The sequence below is a fragment of the Mobula birostris genome, chromosome 5 (genome assembly GCF_030028105.1).
Source record: "Mobula birostris isolate sMobBir1 chromosome 5, sMobBir1.hap1, whole genome shotgun sequence".
Lineage (NCBI taxonomy): Eukaryota > Metazoa > Chordata > Chondrichthyes > Myliobatiformes > Myliobatidae > Mobula > Mobula birostris.
Genome location: NC_092374.1, coordinates 18,481,015 through 18,502,519, shown reverse-complemented (window position 1 = coordinate 18,502,519; position 21,505 = coordinate 18,481,015). Strand labels below are relative to the sequence as shown.

Here is a 21,505-nt window from a genome sequence, read left to right as displayed (position 1 = left end):
ACATCTCGTGATTGACCTTTCTGGCTGCTTTTTGCAGTGTTCAATGTTTCTACATGAGTCTTGCTAAAGCAGTTAGGAACTCGCAGCTTCAGATAAGAAACTGTTAACACCATAAGCTATAGGAGCAGAATTAAGCCCAACAAGTCTGCTCCACCATTTTGTCATGGCCGATCCATTTTTCCTCTCAGCCCCAATCTCCTGCCTTCTGCTTGTATACCTTCATGCCCTGACCAATCAATCTATCACCACCAGAATAATCCACCAGGATCTTAGCTCAAGGCTGTAAAAGACCAAGGAAAATTGGATTCTTTCTGAGCTAGCAATTTGTTTTAACTAAATGTTATGACATTATCTGACATAACTTAATTAATTCTACATTACAGGATTAATCCTGTATAGTTGAATGAGTCACTAAAAACTACTTTACATAGGAACTAAGCATGTCCTTCAGATTTAGATTTTCCTTAATTATTTCTACCCATCATTTCTATCTCCCTTGAACATTTTTTACAATTTTATTTAATTACTGATGAACATATTCCAGTTGACCCTTCATTTTGCCTCACTCTTCCATCTCCCCAAAAGCCTTGGCTGACGCTTAGATTCCTGGTATCTCACTCAAAGATCAAAGTCCATTTATTATCAAAGTATATATCCCATATACAAACTTGAGATTCATCTTCTTGCAGGCAGCCACAAAACAAGGCAATAGAATCCATTGAGAACCCCCACACAACAAAGCCCGACAAACGTCCACTGTGCACAATAAAAAAAAACAAAATGTGCAAGTAATAAAAAAGGTAAACAAATTATAGATAGAACATGAACTGTGGAGTTCCTGGAAGAGTGCCACAGGCTGTGGGGTCAGTTCAGTGCAAAATTGAATGAAGCCGATCCAGGAGCCCAGTGGCTGCAGGCCATAACTGTTCCTGAAACTGGCAGCGTGAGATCCAAGACTCCTGTACCTCCTGCCCAATGGCAGCACCGAGAAGGAAAGAAGATGAGTCAATCTCAGGCAGATGGGACGGGCTCAGATGGGGGACTGGCATGGAACAGTGGGGCTGAACACCAGTTTGCTTATCAGATTGACGTCTTAATCTGGCTCGATGCTTTCAGTGATGCGGAGCAGCGGGGATGGACATCGGTTGTTTCCTGCTCTCGGACCTCGATCCCTTACGTTCCTGCCTGTGAACAGGGGTGTTTCCTCCAAGTGCTCTGGTTTCCTCCCACAGTCCAAAAACAGTAGGTTCATTGGTCATTGTTAACTGTCCTGTGATTAGGTTAGGGTTAAATATGTGGGTTGCTGGGTGGTGCAGCTCATTGGGCCTAAGGGCCTGTTCTGCACTGTATATCTAAATAAATTTTTTTTTTAAAATAGCCTTCTCTTTACCTGTGAGTATGAAGTCACACATAGACCGGACCAGGTAGGGACAGCAGATTTTCATTCCTAATAGACATGAATGTACTAGGTGGGTTTTCGCATTAAAACAATAATTTCAGTCACCAATACTGATTGCAGCCTTTTAAATCCACGTTTAAATTCATGTTTTTAAATTTCCCAGCCATTGTGGTATATTTTCTCCAAATCGCCATCCAGTGGTATTAGCACCATACTGTTATGTCCCAAAACCTGAAAGTAAGTGTATTTAAATCCTAATGGTATCTGAATAACTTCATTTTAATAGGTATTGGTTTCAATGAAAATGGTTACAATCCCACTGTTTCATACCCTGCACTGTCTTACAATATTAAGTGTGGTGTACTAGCAGTGAATTTTAATATGTCATTTCCCTTATTTTATTTTCAGTTATTTTCCAAACCTATTGAGTGAATCTGTACAAAAATCTCCAGGTATCTGCTCCAATATTTAATCCATGAATGGTGATCTTCATTTCTATATAAGGGAACAAGGAGAGTTGATCAGCATGTGATGTTAAGGGACCAACCCCTCCCTCCTTCTCCCAAAGAGAATTTGGTTATTTCAGTGTTAATTGACAAATGGGAAACAAAATAGATCTGAATCTGGGAGATTTTAGGTTTTCAAGATGCTCACCGCAATGAAATTTCGTACTCCGTGTCTAATATTTAACTGGTTGAGCAAATGACAAGGAATTAAAGGAAATGGGCAACTTTCAGGATAAATTTAGCCGAGGTTTACGGTTACTGAGGGGAGGGATGAACTAAATGAACTAAATTGCCCTTTCTCACTTTTACTTGTACACAATTCAAGAAGAGAATTTATATACTGACATGAAGAAATACATTTTTAATTCTATTTTTTTCTACAGTGAGTATTATGGATTTATCCTAAGAAAGCAACATTAAAGGAGTTAATTGTAGTCTAAGATTGTGTGCAATGTGCCCAAATTTACACTTTTTCAATTAGGAAAACATGGCAAGTAAATCTGCCCAAAATGATGTCTGATTCTCAATGAACACAGTGAGTGGAAAGATGTATTTGGGAGCACTAGAGGGCACTCTAGGTTTCTCCTTGATCAGTGAAACCAAAAGAGACATTGAGAAAGTTGAATGAAATCCAAGATCATTAAAAAAAAATAAAAGCCGTGTAAATCTGCACAAAACTGCATTCATGAGTAATTGTAATTTGAACCCAGCTTTGGGGCCAACGAGCACTGACGACAGGAGAGGTACCTTAGAATTGTGTCCAATTTGAGGAGCAAAATATGAGATTTTTACTCAATGTGATCCATTTGTAGTTCCCTTGTGATGGTTGTTCTGTATGTGTTCCTGTTTTGAGTGTCTCAATGTCAGCATTATCTCTTTAATGCTCTAACATTCTTGTGTTATCTAAATGGAACTCCCCTGATTTTGTATAGGCTGTTCGATTTGTATGAAAGTGCTTTTGTGTTTTTAATATGGGTCAGTGCACTGTAACAGGTAACATTACAGACTGAGTATCAGTTCTGCCGGGTATTTGACATGAAAAATCATCAAGTCAAAAGATATCTCAATTGTTATGAAAAACAATTTGATTCTTCCACTTGATATGTCATGATCTTTTCCTACTCTTTTATCCCTTTTAAGACACCCTTTATATTTCAGTTAGCAATCACTTCTAAAATGCTTAAGTTAGCCGTTGCGACTGACTGTAAAAATGTCTCTGGAAATTAATCATTTCCAAAAGATTTCTCAGTTGAAGTTGCAGAGTGTGTTTTTAATAGTAACAGCCTATGAAATTTTTGCCTATTACTTTAATGAGCCTGTTCACACCGGCATGGAATTCATAGGAAGGTGTCAGAGTGTTAATTATTATAATACACAGCAGGATTTCAACCTCTGTATCATTGCTACCACCTAACTTTAATAACAAATTTACTTTGAACTTTGAACTTTATTACTTTTGCTTTCCTTACACCTCATTTATTCAGTACTCCACTGAAGAGGGCAAAGAGTTTGTGTCACCATACTTGTGAATAGTCAGCATTGTTGGGTTTAGTCACCCATTTAACCCTTCCCCTCCCTCTAACAGGATCGGACTTTTTTCAGCAAAATCAGGTGATAGCTGTGGAATTATTTGGTTCCACCAGTAATTCCACAGGTGCCAGGCAATGTCACAGAATAACATTGCACTGCTGATTGTTTTATGTTGATGGGATGAACAAAGCCAGTATTTACTTCTTGTTGCTCACTGCCCTTGAGAAGCTGAGCTTGAGCTACCTGCTTGAACCACTGTAGCTTGTGTAGTGTCCACAGTGTTTTGGGTGGAGAATCCAAGACTTACATCATTACCTAAAATTTTGATGGAATCACTATGACTTGGAGTTGATGAAATGCTCTGTATTTTGTGTATAAGGATAATCAGAGCACTTGTGGCCTGATACAATAGATAGTAGAGCACATGATACAGTACCAGAGCCCACTCTGATTCCCAAACTGTGACAAGTACATGTCAGAACAATATATGGATGCATATGTTAGAAGCAAGAGTTGGCTACTCATCCCACTTCTCAAATTGGTAGTTCATCCGAGAATGATTTGAAGAATGAAAGGGTTAACATATGATTTATTGGCTCTGGGCCTTTACTCACTGGAGTTTAAAAGAATGAGGGGTCGGGGGAGGAGTTTCATTGACATCTATTAAATATTAAAAGCCCAAAATAGGAGAGGATGTTTTCTATACTGGGGGGTCTAGGACCAGAGGGCACAGCCTCAAAATACAAGGATGTCCTTTTAGAACAGAGATGAGGAGGAATTTCTTTAGCCAGAGGGTGGTGTATCCGTGGAATTCATTGCCACAGACAGCTGTGGAGGCCAAATCATTGGGTATATTTAAAGTGGAGGTTGCAAGGTTCTTGATTATGAGAGTGTTAACAGTTTCAAGGAGAAGGCGGGTGAATGGGGTTAGGTGGGAAAATAAATCAGCCATGATGGAATGGTGGAGCAAACCCAATAGGCTTTATTGCTTAATCCTGCTCCTATGTCGAATGGTGTTATAGTCTTCCACAATTTATTAATGATCAACGCTAATCTGGTTATAATCTCAACCTGTGTTCCTGTCCTCTTTTTATAAATTTTCATATTATTTCCTTACGATACAGAAGCTGGCCATTCAACCCATCAGTGTATGGTGGCTTCCAGAGCAATCTGATTGATCCCATTATCCCACTTATGTCGTTGTGAGTTCAGTGAAACCTTCTCTCACTGCTGCCCTCTGACTCTTCGAACACGTGCTCACTCAGACCCACTGCCACAGCATTATTTGCCGTCTCCAACAGGATCCCTCCACCAAACACATCTTTCCCTTGCGCCCCCCCCCCATTCCTGGTTTCCGCAGAGACCACTCCCTACATGACTCCCTAGTCCATTCATCCCTCCTGGCACTGACCCTTGCAAACAGAACAAGTACTATCACCTATCACGACACCACCTCCCTCACTACCATTCAGGGCCCCAAAAACAGCCCTTTCAGGTGAGGCGACACTTCACCTGTGAATTTGTTAGGAATGTCTACTGTATCCGGAGCTCCTGGTGTGGCATCCTGTATATCGATGAGAGCTGACGTAGATTGGGAGACCGCTTCACCGAGTACCTACGCTCCGTCCGTCAGTGAAAGCGGGATCTCCCTGTGGCCACCCATTTTAATTCCACTCCCATTCCAATATATCAATCTATGGCCTCCTCTACTGCTGCAATGTCTGGGTAGCCTCCAGCCTGATGGTATGAACATTGATTTCTCAAATATCCAGTAATGCCACCCCCCCCACCGCACCATTCCCCATTCCTATTTCCCTCTCTCGCCTAAGCTCAATCATGAGCTGATTCAATTCTTCCAGTCCCCTGCATTCTCCCCATATCCTTTGATGCCTTGGCTAATCAAGAACCTATCTATCTCTATCTTAAATACACAAAATGACTTGGCTTCCACAGCCACTCATGGCAACAAATTCCACAGATTTACCACTCTTTGACTGAAGTAATTTCTCTGTATCTCTGTTCTAAATAGACATCCTTCAATCCTAAAGTTGTGCCCTCTTGTCCTAGACTCCCCTACCATGGGAAATAACTTTGCCATATCATCTGTTCAGGCCTTTTAACATTTGGAATGTTTCAATGACATCCCCCCTCATTCTCCTGAACTCCAGGGAATACAGCCAAAGAACCACCAGACCTTCCTCATACGGTAACCCTTTCATTCCTGGAATCATTCTTGTGAATCTTCTCTGAACTCTCTCCAATGTCAATATATATCCTTTCTAAAATAAGGAGCCCAAAACTGCACACAATACTCCAAGTGTGGTTTCATGAGTGCCTTATAGAGACTCAACATCACATCCCTGCTCTTATATTCTATACCTCTAGAAATGAATGCCAACATTGCATTCGCCTTCTTCACCACTAACTCAACCTGGAGGTTAACCTTTAGGGTATCCTGCACAAGGACTCCCAAGTTCCTTTGCATCTCTTGATTTTGAATTCTCTCCCCATCTAAATAATAGTCTGCCCGTTTATTTCTCCCACCAAAGTGCATGACCATACACTTTCCAACATTGTACGTTTGTATTTCATTTGCCACTTCTTTGCCCATTCCCCTAAACTATCTAAGTCTCTCTGCAGGCTCTCATTTCCTCAATACTACCCACTCCTCCAACTATCTTTGTATCATCTGCAAATTTAGCCACAATCCATTAATACTTTAGTCCAAATCATTGACATGCATCGTAAAAAGCAGCAGTCCCAACAGTGACCCCTATGGAACACCACTGGTAACTGGCAGCCAGCCAGAATAGGATCCCTTTACTCCCACTCTCTGTTTTCTGCCAATCAGCCAATGCTCCATCCGTGCTAGTAACTTCCCTATAATTCCATAGACTCCTATCTTACTAAGCAGCCTCATGTGCGACACTTTGTCAAAGGCCTTCTGAAAATCCAAGTACACCACATCTACTGCATCTCTTTTGTCCACCCTGCTTGTAATTTCCTCAAAAAATTGCAGTAGGTTTGTCAGGCAGGATTTTCCTTTCAGGAAACCTCCTGGCTTTGGCCTATCTTGCCATGTGCCTCCAGGTAATCCATTAATCTCATCCCTCACAATTGATTCCAACAATTTCCCAACCACTGATATCAGGCTAACAGGTCTATAGCTTCCTTTCTGCTGTCTCCCACCCTTCTTAAATAGCAGAGAAACATTTCCAATTTTCCAGTCATCCGGTACAATGCCAGAATCTGTCAAATCTTGAATGATCATTGTTAATGCCTCCTCAGTCTCTCTAGCTACTTCCTTCAGAACCCGCGGATTCATTCCATCAGGTCCAGGAGATTTATCCACTCTCAGACCATTAAGCTTTCCGAGCACCTTCTCAGTCGTAATTTTCACTGCACAAGCCTCACTTCTCTGACACTCTTGAATGTCCGGTGTACTGCAGGTGTCTTCCACTGTGAAGACTGATGCAAAATACACATTCAGTTCCTCTGCCATCTCTGCATCTCTCATTACAATATCTCCAGCGTCATTTTCTATTGGTCCTATATCTACCTTTGACTCTCTTTTACCCCTTATATACTTAAAAAAGCTTTTAGTATCTTTGATATTAGTCGCCAGCTTCCTTTCATAATTCATCTCTTCTTTCCTAATAACCTTCTTAGTTTCCTTCTGCAAGTTTTTAAAAATGAAATTGATGCGCTGATGAAGGGTCTTGGCCCAAAATGTCGACTGTTTACTCTTTTCCATAGATGCAGCCTGGCCTGCTGAGTTTCTCCAGTATTGTGTATGTGTGTTGCTTGTTTCTCCCTGTGATCTATTTTCACTCACATGCCCATTTGTTTCTGCTCCCACCTTCCTACACTTGGGGAAATTTACAGTGGCAAATTCTTCAGTCAAATCTGGATGTGGGAGGGAACTGGGAGGAGTGGGGCAATGCAAACTATCAGAAGGAGAACGTGCAAGTTCCACACAGAGAGCACCCAAGGTCAAGACCGAACCTGAGTCACCTGTACTGAGAGGCAGCAGCATGGCCTACTGAACCATTATACTGCCCCAGAAACAACACTTATCAAATGTCTGACAGGTATCCATCATTATAAGTGTGGTCTCTGGGGGAATCCCAGTGTAATTAAAGCTGAAACCCTGATTAAATTGGTGCTATCTGTTTTTAAAAAAAGGGAGAAATTAAATCAAAGATACATGTGCAGGTAACAGTACAGAAAATAGAAGCAGGAGTCGGATTACTAGCGATCATAGGTCATGGGTTAAGGGTGAAAGGTGAAATGTTTAAAGCAAACATGAAGGGGATCTTCTTCACGCTGAGTTTGAAATGAGCTGCCAGTGGAGGTCGTGAATGTGGTTTCAATTTCAACATTTAATAGAGGTTTGGATAAATAGCCAGATGGGAGGGGTATGGAGGGCTATGGGACTAGGCAGATTAGATGGGCCAAAGGGTCTGTATCTGTGCAGTAGTGCCCTATGACTCCATGAGTCTAAGACTTGGCCATTCAACCCCTCTACCATTCAATGGCTGACTTTTTTTTGGCTCTGCACCATTTCTGTCCACGGACCCCACATCCCTAATTCCTATCACACACACACAAAAAATTGCTGGAGGAACCGAACAGGTCAGGCAGCGTCTATGTAGATGTTTCAGGCTGGGATCCTTCATTAGAACTGGAAAAGGATGGGCGGATAAGCCAGAATAAGAAGGTGGGGAGAGGGGAAGGAGTACAAGCCGGAAGGTAATAGGTGAAGAGAGATGAGGGAAAAGACAGGTGGATGGGGGATGAAGTGAGAAGCTGGGAGGGGATAGGTGGGAAAGGTAAAGGGCTGAAGAAGAAGGAATCTGATAGAGGAGAGTGAACCATGGGAGAAAGGGAAGGAGGAGGGGCACCAGAGAGTGAAGCAAAGATAAGGGAGTCAGAGTTGGGAATGAAAAAAGATGAGGGTGGGGGGGGCGGGGAATTGCAAGAGGTTAGAGAAGTAAATGTTCATGCCATCAGGTTGGAGGCTACCCAGACAGAATAGGAGGTGTCAATCTTCCAACCTAAGAGTGCCTCGTTGTGGTAATAGAGGAGGCCATGGACTGATAGGTCAAAATGGGGATGGGCAGTGGAATTAAAATAGTTGACCACCAGGAAGTCCTGCTTGTTGCAGATAGAGTGAAGGTGCTGGTCAAAGCAGTCCCCCAATCTACATTATGTCTCATCAATGTAGAGTAGGCCATGCCGGTAGCTTCGGATGCAGTAGATGACCACATAATGTTTACTTATCTATCAACCCATCTTGAATATAGTCAGCTATTGGCTCTCCACAGCAACCATGGGCTGAGAATTCCAAAGAATCACAGCCATCTGGGTGAAGAGATCCTTCTTATCCCTGTCCTGAATGGTCATTCCTTGTTTTAAGACTGCATTCTGTGGTTCCAGATGAACTAGGGCCAAATCCTGTCAAGCCCCATAAGTGTTTTTCACTATTCAATGAGATTACCTCGGATTCATCCAACCTCTTGAGATACAAGCCAATTATTTTTAATACCAGGGACAGTCTTCTCACTTCAGTAATCTTTCTGGTGAAGCCATTTATCAGAAGAATATCCTTCCTTAGATATGGAGGCCAGGCCTCTATCCAGTATTCTAGCTGGGAGCTTATTAGGGCCCTACATAATTCAAGAGTAACTTGTCATCAACATCAAGTGCCGGATATCCTTGATAGTTAACAAATTATTTTCTGTTTAAATTACTTTTTATAAGAATTTATAAACATAGTTTAGCTGATAAGATTATAAGAAATAAGAACAGGAGTAGGCCAAATCCTGTCTGGAAATGTCAATTCCCCTAATGCCTGGAAGTCCTTCAATAGCTGTTTTGAATGAATTCAAGACAAAGCCTTCACAGCTCATAGGGATAGAAAGTTCCAAAGGTTCAACGTTTTCTGAATGAAGAAATTTCTCCATGTGTGGAGAATAGTCTATCCCTCATTCTCAATCTATGCCCATTGGTTATAGACTCTTCATTCAAAAGAAAGATACTTCCACCATAAAGCCCTTTAAGAATTTTGTAAGTTTTGGTGAGATCTAAAAAAATACAGTTCTGATTCTGCTCAGTGACTTCATAAATGGCAAAATTGGTAATAGTCTAGTAAATCTCTTGGCCAAGTGCATCCTTTCTTATGTAGGGAGACCAAAGGTGAACACCATACTCCCATGGCCAAGTCAGGCCTGTATTCTAACCTTATCTCTTCACTTTGAGTCTGCCTCTCTAATGCAATTATTGTATTTTGATCCATTTTAATTGATTCCCCAAACTACTATAGCTTTTAGGACAAACAGTTCCAGGTTTCTCTTGCTGTGAGGCAAAGTTTCCTGGAATCATATCAAGGCACCCAGGTTCTAAGTTTAAAGTTATTGTAGATTCCTTGTTCAGGTCTTTCCCACCTGTTGCTTCTGTAACAACTAAATATCCTGGGTAATACAGTACTGCACAAAAGTCTTAGGTACTGTACATATATAAATTTCTCAACGTGGAGTGGACAGCGAATTTGGAAACTTGGTGGGAGTAAAGGATGTTGGGAGTGGTGAGAGTGGAGTACCAGAGGATGGGTGTGGGACAGGTGGCAGAGAAGGAGTGCCAGGGGTGGGGAGTGGCACACCCAGCCCTCGAAACCACACAAGGTCATTTGATTCCAAACAATTGGTTTGCTGATCATTATAGAATGTCTGTCTGGTGCTTCCCGCTCCCTCCCCTCTCCCTTCCACTTCTCCCAACCATGATTCCCCTCTCCCTGTCCCCTTCTCACTCTCAGTCCACAATAGAGACCCATATCAGAATCACGTTTATCACCACTCACATACGTCACAAAGTTAGTTAGCAATACAGTGCAATTTATTGCAGTACTTTTCAAAATTCTTAGGGTCACTAGCTATATATATATATGCCTAAGGCTTTTGCACAGTACTCTTTATTCCTTAGGTCTGTCCCTATCTCTTGCCAAATGGCTGAATCAGCAATACTAGCTGGACTTAGTCAGAGGGTTTATAGTGGTGTATCTGAAGTAGATGATATGAAATAAGATACAGGTCTGCTTATATTGCACTTGCACCATGCTATACTTCGCAATAACAATCATTATCATTGTTCGGCATTTAATACAGCAATAGATTGCGTAAGTTTATACAACACAGAAAAAGGATTTTCAGCCCACCATGTCCACCTTTACCATTAAGTACCCATCTACACTTATCACATTTAACAGCACTTTGTCCATAATCTTTGATGCTTTGGCAACCAAGTGCTTGTCCAAATACCTGACTCCACCATCCCCTCAGGCAGTGCATTCCAAATTCTACATGATCTTGGGTGAAAAAATTCACCTTTGAGTTCCCTCTGATCTTCTTACCTCTTAACATGAGCTCAGGCCCTCTAATTTTAGATTCCTCTGCTATGGAGAAATGTGGCCTATTGTCTATCCAATTATATTTTTGTATATTTCTATTAGGCCCACAATGACGATATCAATAATTTCAAAAACAGTCATTTCAGTGGTTAGCTCAACACTTTACAGTTCAATTCCTGTCGCTGCATGTAAGGAGTTGGTATGTTCTCGCCATGACCATGTGGGTTTCCTCTGGGTGCTCCAGTTTCTTCCCACATTCCAAAGACATACCAATTGGTAGGTTAATTGGTCATTGTAAATTGTCGTGTGATTGGACTAAAGTAACTCAGGGGTTGATGGGTGGTGTGGCTTGAGAAGCCTATTCTACCTTGTATCTCAATAAACAAAAATAAATGTTTAAACACTTGAAATTATTCGGAAGGATTTGTATTTAATCCACGTGTCGCAATTAGATTTTCTCATGTCCATTTGACTGCTGAGTCTGTGAAATAAATATAACAAAGCAACATAATTGTAAAGCTAAAATTATGAAGATAATATTTACCTACCAACTCTCACAAAATACTGAAGAATAAAAATGAAAAATACCATTGAGAGAAATGACTGAAGTAGAAGTGAAATTTCTACACTGAAGGCTGTAAGCCAGAGGAAAATGTAACAGGGTAGGTTATTTTGTAGGGAAAGAAAAGCAAAGTAATTTATATACATTATGTACTCTAAGCACCACAATATTGTGCAGAACAAAATCAGCTGTAGGTTGTACAATTATAAACAAGCATACGGAAATACAAGAATATTAGTTGGTTACTTCCATACTTTGGTCAAGAATAAAAGGTAAATCAAGTTCAGTGAATGGTCTAAAGTGGTAAAAAGCTGTTGTTCTTACCACACATGTAGTTAACGTTAACTCTTTGCAATCTTCACAGGACGATGAGGTGAGGGAAAGTCGCTTTAGCTTCACTGCATACGGGGTGGGACCTTGCCTCCAATCAAAAGATGGAGTAGCTCCGAAAGGGGCCATCAGCACGTCCCAACCTGCACCAAAAGGCCAGGAAGATATGAGGAAACTCTTCATTGACAGAGCCAAGAAGATCGACACAGTGTCACGAGCTGGTTTTCCGCTAGCCTTTTTAATTTTCAATATTTTTTATTGGGTCATCTACAAGATTCTCAGACATGAGGACATCCACCAGCAGTAATAGTCAGAGGTTTCAACAGACAGTTATTTAAACCTGGAAAGCATCCAAGTGTGATAAAGAGCTAATTTCTTAGGCCAGGAAAATTCTTCTTTAATACATTGAACAATGATATTGGGTGAAACTATGCAAATCTGAAGAGGAACGTAAGTGAATAAAAGTAAATTAGTCATCCAGTTCTTTCTGCATTTTCACATCACACAGAGTACTTGAAGAAGAGATTGTTTATATGAGCTAAAAGTGATAGGCAAAGTAAAACACAGACTGAAATGATGTTAATAGTCCTTTCCTTTTTATGTTTCTATATGACTGTTTCCAGTTTAGAGAAAGCAATAAAAATATACTGCAGACACATGAAGAGAGTAACCACTGTACAAAAAGAAAAGGAATACCTGGGAGAGAGTGTGGGCTATTGATAACTCAAGTCAATTTTATTACCAAGTACAATGCAGAATGTAGACACAGACAAGGCACAAAATATATATAAAATATACATAAGTTAATGTATATGCGGCAGTAAAGAGGGGGATAAAGATAGTAAAGCAAGACATTAGAGCAAAAAAAAAACAGAACTGGAGACAAGTCCATGGCAGTGCAAGAGGTGATCGGTAGTGTTCTGTTGCTAAAGTAGGATTGTCCATTTCAGTTCAGTACCTCTTATCATTTGACCAACCCTTTGATTTGATTCAAATGTGGGTCGTAAAGCAACCTCACAGTGGAGAGTCCTGGACAGTGCTTCCATTTCACCCCTTTCAAGCTCTCGTTGGATTTTGTGATCATGCCCCACAGTGGAGGTTCCACTAATGCCAGCAAGGAAGGTGAAGGGCAACTGAGTAAAGTTGACCTATTCTCAATAGAGTTTGGACCAGCAAGGCGTACTGCCTTTGAGATGTAATAGATTGTGAGATTAACAAGGTGGAGACTATTGGATCTGATGATACTGATCCAGAGATTTTTCAGAAGTAAAAAGTGAGGTTTAAATCTTGTGATAATTAGGTATTTATAAAAATAAAAAATAAAGGTAACCAACTCAGTCTGCCGTAACGGAGAGAGAAAACAAAGGAGGAGAACAAAGAAAAGAACAAAGAAATTGTGTTTGTCTTATGCTAAAGTTAAGCTCACTAGAGAGTTAAAACGCATTGCAGTGATAAGAGGAAGCCCACGAAATAGTCAGGTTCGAGTGTTCACCTTTTCTATTGAAATGATATAAGACATTGGTGAGGCCTAATTGTATGCAGTTCTGGTCACCTACCTACAGGAAAGATATCAATAAGATTGAAAGAGTGCAGAGAAAACTACAAAGATGTTGTCAGGACTCGAGGACCTGAGTTGCAGGGAAAGATTGAGTCAGTTACAAATTTATGCCCTGGAGTGTAGGAGAATGAGTGGAGATTTGTCAGAGGTAAACAAAACTATGAGCGGTATAGGTAGGGAAATTGTAAGCAGACTTTTTCCACTGAGGTTGGATAAGACTAGAACTAGAGCTTATGCATTAAGGGTGAAAAGTGAATTATTTAAGGAGAACCCTTATTCACTCAGTGGGTGGTGAGAATGTCGAACAAGCTGGCAGCGGAAGTGATGGATGTGGGTTCAAGTTCAGATTTTAAGAGAAATTTGGATAGGTACATGGATGGGAGGGGTATGGAGGTCTATGGTCCGGGTGTGGGTCAACGGGACTAGGCAGAATAATAATTCGGCATGGAGTAGATGAGCGGAAGGACCTGCTTCTGTGCCATATTGCTGTATGGCTCCGTGACCTCCGAGACAGAGCACAATGGAGGGCTATGGGAATCAGGGTCCTGAAATGAGCGATTAGCCATGACATTATCAAATCATGGAACGGTTTTGAAATGAAGGCTGTCAGGTTTAGATTTATTGTGTTCTTTGGAACCGTCCATGATCTAGCCCAGGCAATTACCAGGGGAGTTCCCAACTCCACCTTTCCATAAATTATCAGTGGGTCCCTATTTCAGAATAAAGATCAGGATGCCATCATAGGTTTGGGATTAAATCAATCCCTTAAGAAGGTAGAGAATGAACAAGGAAAATGGCCAGTAAAATTCATGGTTCTTGGTGTACTCATCGCTTTGACATGTTGTTTTCATTTAGTTACGAAAGCTAGGACATGTTGGGATAGCACAGCAGAAAATGATCTAGAGTTTAGACAGGAGATAGAAGAAAAATACAAGAGAGCTGAAAAAAAAATTAGTTTTGGAAAGATTAGGCCAGAAGAGATTTTCTTTATTTTTTATTTATAATTAAAATATGTGAGCAAGACCAGCATTTATTGCTTTTTTCCCAATTGTCCCTGATAAGATGTCGGTGAACGGCCTTTTTGAACTGTTGCTCCCACAGCACAATGTAAGCCCAAAGACAGTGAAGGAATGGTGATATCTTTCCCAATCAGGATGGCATATGACTTGCAGAGGAATCTAAGGCCCCTGGTGTTACCACGCACGTTGTCTTTGATGCTGGATAGGTGAGTTTTGGTGCAGCTGTCCCTGTAGATGAGATGGATCCACTTCAGGGTGAGTTTGGACTTGCTCTACATATTTTCTTAAAAAACACATTTATTTCTGGATAGCTGGTGTTGAACAAGGAGGAGGGCATTGGATAATACTCCCTGTGATCTTGTGAAAATGCAGGATGAACTTTAAAAGCATCTGATGATGCAAGGCAAATTTTCAATATCTATTTTGCAAGCACCAACACATGCACTTTACAGCTTTGCTACTTAAGTACAGTGATGGAGTTTACTTTAGTACAGGATGTACTACATGCTGTAACTGTGTAATACATTCAGCTCTACCTGCGCTCCAGATTAGAACAATGGCACAAGGCGACATCAAGGCTGTTACCCATTTTTGGCTTTTCTGCTTTGCATACCTGGGCGGTGACTGCAACAGTGAGCAGGATTGTGCTTCCCCATCTCACTCAACCGCTCACACCTAGCTCCTCAGCGCAGGCTCAAAAGCCACTATTTCTCCAGCCGAGGAGCAGGAAAAAACTGTTCCTCTTCAAGAAGATTGACAGACTCAAACTTCACAAGGTCAGGGCATTGACACCTGCGACCTGCCAGGCTTCATTAATGGCTGCTTGCCGTGAGGTAACCTTAGCAGTCTAAAGCAAGTGATCCAAGCAGTCTACATGATGACGTGTGAAACACTAGAACAGATGTTCAAAATTTGGACATTATTTGGGGAAGCTTTAATGAGTGCCCACTTAAGCTTAGCTAAGATTTCTTAAGTACAACCTCCAAAAGAGTGCTTTCAAGTATATGTGTTACAAGATGAACAGAAGCTGAAAGGAAGTCCGGTGACCAAAACCCCATTTTTCACACTTGACAAGCAGAGCTACTTTCTAATCACATGTGCTTCGTAACGTAAAGAAACTGGAAGAAGTCATTGTGATTCTGGATAATATTGTGAATGGCTTTCTGCAAAATGATTCCCTCTGAAAAATGTAAACTTAAAGAGAAGGTGTTTACTTTTTCTTCCTTGGAGTTGGAGACCTTAAAATGGACCTACAGGGTTTGCACTGACTATGCTCCCCATCGCCTGCCCTGTTTATAAATGGACCTCCTGTCAGCTGTACTCTTGGAAGTTAAAAGCAAGTCAAGCCTTAGAACTGTGTATTGATGAATCAGTGTGTCCACTGATCTTGCGCTCACACAAATACTTTCTATTGTCAAGCGAACATTATGAGTACTGCTGAACTGATGATTTTACAACCACTCTAAAACTTTCAAGCAAAAACTAATGGTCGCTTTTCTTTTTTAAAAAAATCTACTGCCTCAAGGTGTCTTTTAAAGGGAAGACAGAATTTCCAAAATTATGTCCTATATTTCTCTAGATGTTGCATGTGATTTATTGCTGGAGGCCAACGCTTTATTGCTGGTCATTAGTGCTGTCTGAAGGAAAATTTTAAAGAAATGTATTTAACAAATGCCTATCAATGCCGCTTTATGTACTTTGAGTGGACAAACATTTCCTGAACAGACGTGCTTCCATCCAGTTGAAGGCTGGCTGTGCTGGGTTGCGTGAAAATTATCCAGTACGATATTGTGTTACAAGTATTTGCCTCATATTCATGCATTGGCTATTCTAACAAGGGCAAGGACACAGAAACAGAATAAGCACCTAGTTCTTGACTAGGAACTATCACCAACATGGCCATTATGGACTATGGCTTATCCTATCACCCTGTGAAATACACCCTGTGGCCACTTTATGAGATGCAGGGGTGGAACCCGGTATGGTCATCTGCTGCTCAAGGCCTGAAGTGTTGTGCGTTCAGAAATGCTCTTCAGCACACCACTGTTGTAACACCTTGTGTTTCTGTCACCTTCCTGTCACCGTGACGCAGTCCAGCCGTTCTCCTCTGACCTCTCTCATTAACAAGGTGGTTTGACCCACCGAACAGTTTTTCACTGGATATTTTTTACACCATTCTCTGTAAACTCGAGAGTCTGCGTGGAAACCCCAAGGAGGTCAGCAGTTTCTCAGATACTCAAACCACTCCATCTAGCACCAACAATCATTCCATGGTCAAAGCCACTTAGATCACATTTCTCCCCCATTCTGTTGTTTGCTGTGAACAACCAAACCTCATGACCATGTCTGCATGCTTTATGCATTGAGCTGCTGCCAAGTGATTGGCTGATCAGATATTTGCTTTAATGAGCAGGTGTACCTAATAATGTGGCCACTCCCTGTATATTACAATCTTAAAAGTAAATCTTGGTTTTACAATATGACTAGAGGAATTTGGACTTATGTTTTAGTCAGCAATATTGCACAGAGTCAATTTCAACTGCAAAGTTATTCAATAATGATTTATTGACCAGTAATCAAAAATTTTAATAATATGATTGCTTTTCCATAATCATTTGATACATTGGCTAGACAAGCATTTGTCTCCTTGTAGGATTTTGACAGAGCACTGAATGCACCAATATTACAGGCCACCATTCATTAATCAGCTTACCCAATAATGGCTGCAGTGTGAACCCACTGTGCACAACGCCATGAACCCAAAAGCCTTGCATTGACAAATGTTTCCATCCAAAGGATCTGATTGTCTAACACACTAATTTAAGAGTGTAGAGAAATGCTGGTAACCAAAAAACAGACACTATGTATGCAAGTACTTGTGTTCAGTACCTGCTATAGGAAACATGCTATTAAACTGGAAAGAGTGCAGAAAAAGATTTACAAGGATTTAGACCATAAGACCTTAAAACATAGGAGCAGAATTAGGTCATTCAGCTCAACGTGTCTGCTCCACCATTCCATCATGGCTGATTTATTATCCTTTTCAATCTCATTCTCCTGCCTTTCCCCGTAACTTTGACACCCTGATTAATCAAGAAACTGTCAACCTCTGCTTTAAATATACCCAATGACTTGGCCTCTACAACTATCTATGGCAATGAATTCCACAGGTACGCTACCCTCTGGCTAAAGAAATTCCTCTTTGTCTCTGTTCTAAATGGATGCCGCTCGAGTCCATGAATTCTCAATCTTTTTTATGCTATTATCCTTACCATTAACCAAGTGGTCTGTGAATCCCTGAGGCTATGCCCTCTGGTCCTACACTCACCCACTATAGGAAACATTCTCCCTATATCCATTCTGTCTAGACCTTTCAATATCCAATAGGTTTCAATAAGTTCCCCCCTCATTCTTCTAAAGCCAGAGAATCAAATATTGCTCATACATTAACCCTTTCATTCCTGAAATCGTGCAGGAGGATTCCCAAGTCCCTTTGCACCTTTGATTTTTTTATTTTCTCCCCGTTTAGAAAATAATCTACACCTTTATTCCTTCTACCAAAATGCATGGCCATACATTTTCCTACACTATATACCATCTGATAGTTCTTTGCCATTCTCCCAATCTAAGTCCTTCTATGGACACCCTGCTTCCTCAACACTACTTGCATCTCCATCTATCTTTTGCCAGGACGTAAGTGACTGGGTTACAAGGACAGGCTAGGACCTTAATACTTGGAATGTATGTGACTGAGATAATCTTATAGAGGAGTATGAGATCATGAGGAGCATAGATAGGGTGAATACACTCAGTCTTTCATGCAGGTTCAGCAATCAAGAATTAGAGTTCATAGGTTTAAGGTAAAAAGGAAAGATCTAATAGGAACTTGAGGGGCAGCTTTTTTTGCACAAAGGAATGAGCTGCCAGAGGAAGTGGTTGAGGCAAGTACAAGAACAACTTTTAAACGACAGGTGCATGGATTGCGACAGAGTTGAAGTTTATGGGTAAACACTGGAAATAGGGAATAGTTTGGATGGGGCAACTTGGTCAACGTGAACCAGGCCGAAGGGCAGATTCCCCGCCATTACGCTACGCAACACAAAATGATAGTTCGCAAACATGAAGAAGTCTGCAGATGATGGAAGTTCAAGCAACACACACAAAAAAATGCTGGCGTTCACCAGCATTTTTTGCATGTGTTACAAAAAGATAGTTTCATGTTTGAACTTTTGCAGTTCAATAGGATCATGGATCGAACATCTCCCATTTATGGCCATAGTCCTTGCTAAACATGTGAAGTCTCACCTGCGTCCCCACAATCACTTCTATTGTGTGGAGTGCAGCAGTTTAGTTGAGTAAGAAGCCATGTGATGGAATTGGATTTAATTTCAACATCTAAGAGAGATTTGGAAAGGTACATGGATGGGAGAACTATGGTCCGGATGCAGGTCGATGGGATTAGGCAGGCTAATAGTTTGGCATAGACTAGATGGGCTGAAGGGCCACTTTCTGTGCTGTAATATTCTTTGATTCCATGACTTGAAGAATTTTGATGTGTTTCATGCTACTGATCGAGAATAACTTTCTTCCCCACCACACCCCAATTTGTTATCAGAGTTGCCAAATCTCCAGATACCATCTATAATTTCTGCAGAAAATTATCATGGATTTTTACTGTCATGCATGTAATGTAGTATCAGCCATGCATTGTATCCCACTTCGAGCGCAAGGGGTTGGTGGAGGCAGGTGGTTATAGAGTCATATAGCACTGAAACAGGCCATTGTCCATGCTAAGCAAGGTGCCTGTATTAGCTAGTTCTATTTGCATACGCGTGACCCATATCATTCTAAACCTTTCCTAAATATGTACCTGTCCAGTTGTATTTTAAATGCCATCATTGTAGCTGATTCAACAACTTCCTCTGGCAGCTCAGAATCAGAATCAGGTTTAATATCATTGACGTATGTCATGAAATCTGTTGTTTTGCGATAGCAGTACATTGCAATACGTAGTAATAAAAACTATAAATTACAATAAGTATATATTAAGAAAATAATTAAATAAGCAGTGCAAAGAGAGAAGGAAGAACACTGAGGAAGTGTTCAGAGGTTCATTCTCCATTCAGAAATCTGACATCTGAGGGAAAAAACTGTTTTTGAAACATAGAGTGTGTAACTTCAGGCTCCTGTACCTACTCCTTGATGGTAGCAATGAGAAGCGGGCATGTCCTGAGTGATGTGGGTCCTTAAAGATGGATGCCGCTTTTTTAAGGCATCTTCTTTTGAAGGTGTCTTTGATGCTGGGGATACTAGTGCCCATGACAGGGCTGGCTGATTCTACAACTTCCTACAGTTTTTTTTTAAATCCTGTGCAGTGGCCTCTCCATACCAGACAATGAGGCAACCAGTTAGAATGCTTTTAACAGTACACCTGTAGAAATTTGCAAGTGTCTTTGATGACGTATCAATTCTTCTCAAACTCCTAATGAACTGTGGACCACCCTCTATGTAAAAAAGTTGCCTTTCAAGTTTCTATTAAATCTTTCCCTTCTCCCCTTAAACCTATGTCCTCTCCAACCTAGGAGAAAGACTGTGTGCATTCAGCCTAGCCATGCCCTTCATGATTTTATACATCTCTAAAAACCTCAACTCTTTCTCTCTGATCAGATGCTGCCTGACCAGCTGTGCATTTCCACCATTTTCTGTTCTCTTGTTTTAGCAACAGCAAATGGTAGACATTGAAAACCTCTGCCTTCAAAATGAAAGGAGATCCTCCAGTTTTACCCATTATGGTCCGGATATGACACCCTACCCATAGGCTGACTATCAAACATCCTCTGAATTAGCCCAGCTATTTGAGGGCAATTTCAATGGACAAATTCCTAACCACCCTTATCCTGTGAATCAATTGACTCTCTGCCTTCTTCTTATCATATTCTCTATCTCAATAATAATAACATAAAAATGCTAACCAATTCAGCCATCATCATCACTGCTCAAAGTCAACACATTGTTGTTATTCTGGTGAGCTGATTGACTTTGGCAGCTTCTTCTAACTGGAACTGCCACATATGGAAGTAAATGGTAATCAGACATACTGCAAATCATCTGTTTCCAATTCATTATATTTCCCAAAGAGGATGCATGATTTTAACTCCCTCTGCACAGGAGAAGGAGAATTACGGCAGATTTAAGAGTTATGATGATAGTTTAACCGACTTTCTATGATGTGCCTTGTTATGTGAGAACTTGCTTGATATAATGTATTTTGTAGACTGTGATATATGACAAAGTATTAGACCCTGTGAGCTTGGCTTACAACAATGGATAGGACTGGAAGAGAATGTTGTCCAGAGGAGACCAATCAGTCCCTCAACTCCAGTCTGCCATTCAAGAAGATCATGCAGATCCTAATGGGAATGCCATGACCAATCCTGTGGGAAAAGATAAATGCCTGAGTTATCTTAACATTCTTTAAGATTTTAATTACTTTTTTGTTGGTGCTTAAGGGTGTCTGTAACTAAATTTTGTTTCAGCTCCCTAGTAATTTTAAATCCTGTCACTGATTTTGGAAGTCTCTGTCAGACTTGTGAAGGAGTTGCGTGGAAAATGTAGTCAGTGTATTGTTGGACTGGGAACTTAAGGTATACAGAGTCCTACTTGCTTCCTCAAGCCCTCTTTGCCTCCTTCGAGTTGCAAGGGATTGCTTCCCGGGCCCTCTGCTTCCACGAAATGTGGACTGGAGGCCACTGGGTAGAGCAGTGAGCACTGAAACAGACAGAGCATAAAACAGCGCACATTAGAGCATAGTAAAGACCCTTCAGTCCATAATGTTATGCTGACCTTTTAAACTACTACAAGCTCAATCTAACTCTTCCTTTCTGCGTAGCTCTCCACTTTTCCTTCATTGATTTTCCTATCTAAGGTTTGTATATATATAATGTATCTGTCGCTACCACCACACCTATCTTTGTAAAAAAAACCTACCTCTGACAACCCCCTATACTTCCCTCCAATCACCTTAAAGTTATGCCTTCACATATTAACCATTACCACCCTGGGAAAAAGAGGTGCTGGCTGTCCATTCTAAGTATGCCTCTTATCATCTTATACACCTCTATCAAGTCACCTTGATAGAAGTGTATAAAGATACCTAGCGATGATTATAGCCACTGACCAAAACTCCCACATGCCTT

At 40.9% G+C, this 21,505-nt stretch overlaps 1 protein-coding gene across 7 annotated transcripts in view; it reads left to right on the top strand.

Moving 5' to 3' along the window:
• The window catches only part of glra3 (glycine receptor, alpha 3), a 203,135-nt gene extending 191,096 nt beyond the window's left edge, over positions 1–12,039 (top strand). For 4 of the 7 annotated variants that reach the window (XM_072257115.1, XM_072257109.1, XM_072257110.1 and 1 more), the window contains one exon: positions 11,767–12,039. In XM_072257115.1, coding sequence (XP_072113216.1) covers positions 11,767–12,039 — 273 coding nt within the window. Of the gene's footprint in view, positions 1–1,606; positions 1,616–8,146; positions 8,156–8,258; positions 8,268–11,766 lie in introns of all 7 variants that reach the window. The other 3 variants (XM_072257114.1, XM_072257112.1, XM_072257111.1) reach the window with 3 other exon arrangements.
• The last annotated feature ends 9,466 nt before the right edge of the window (positions 12,040–21,505 follow it).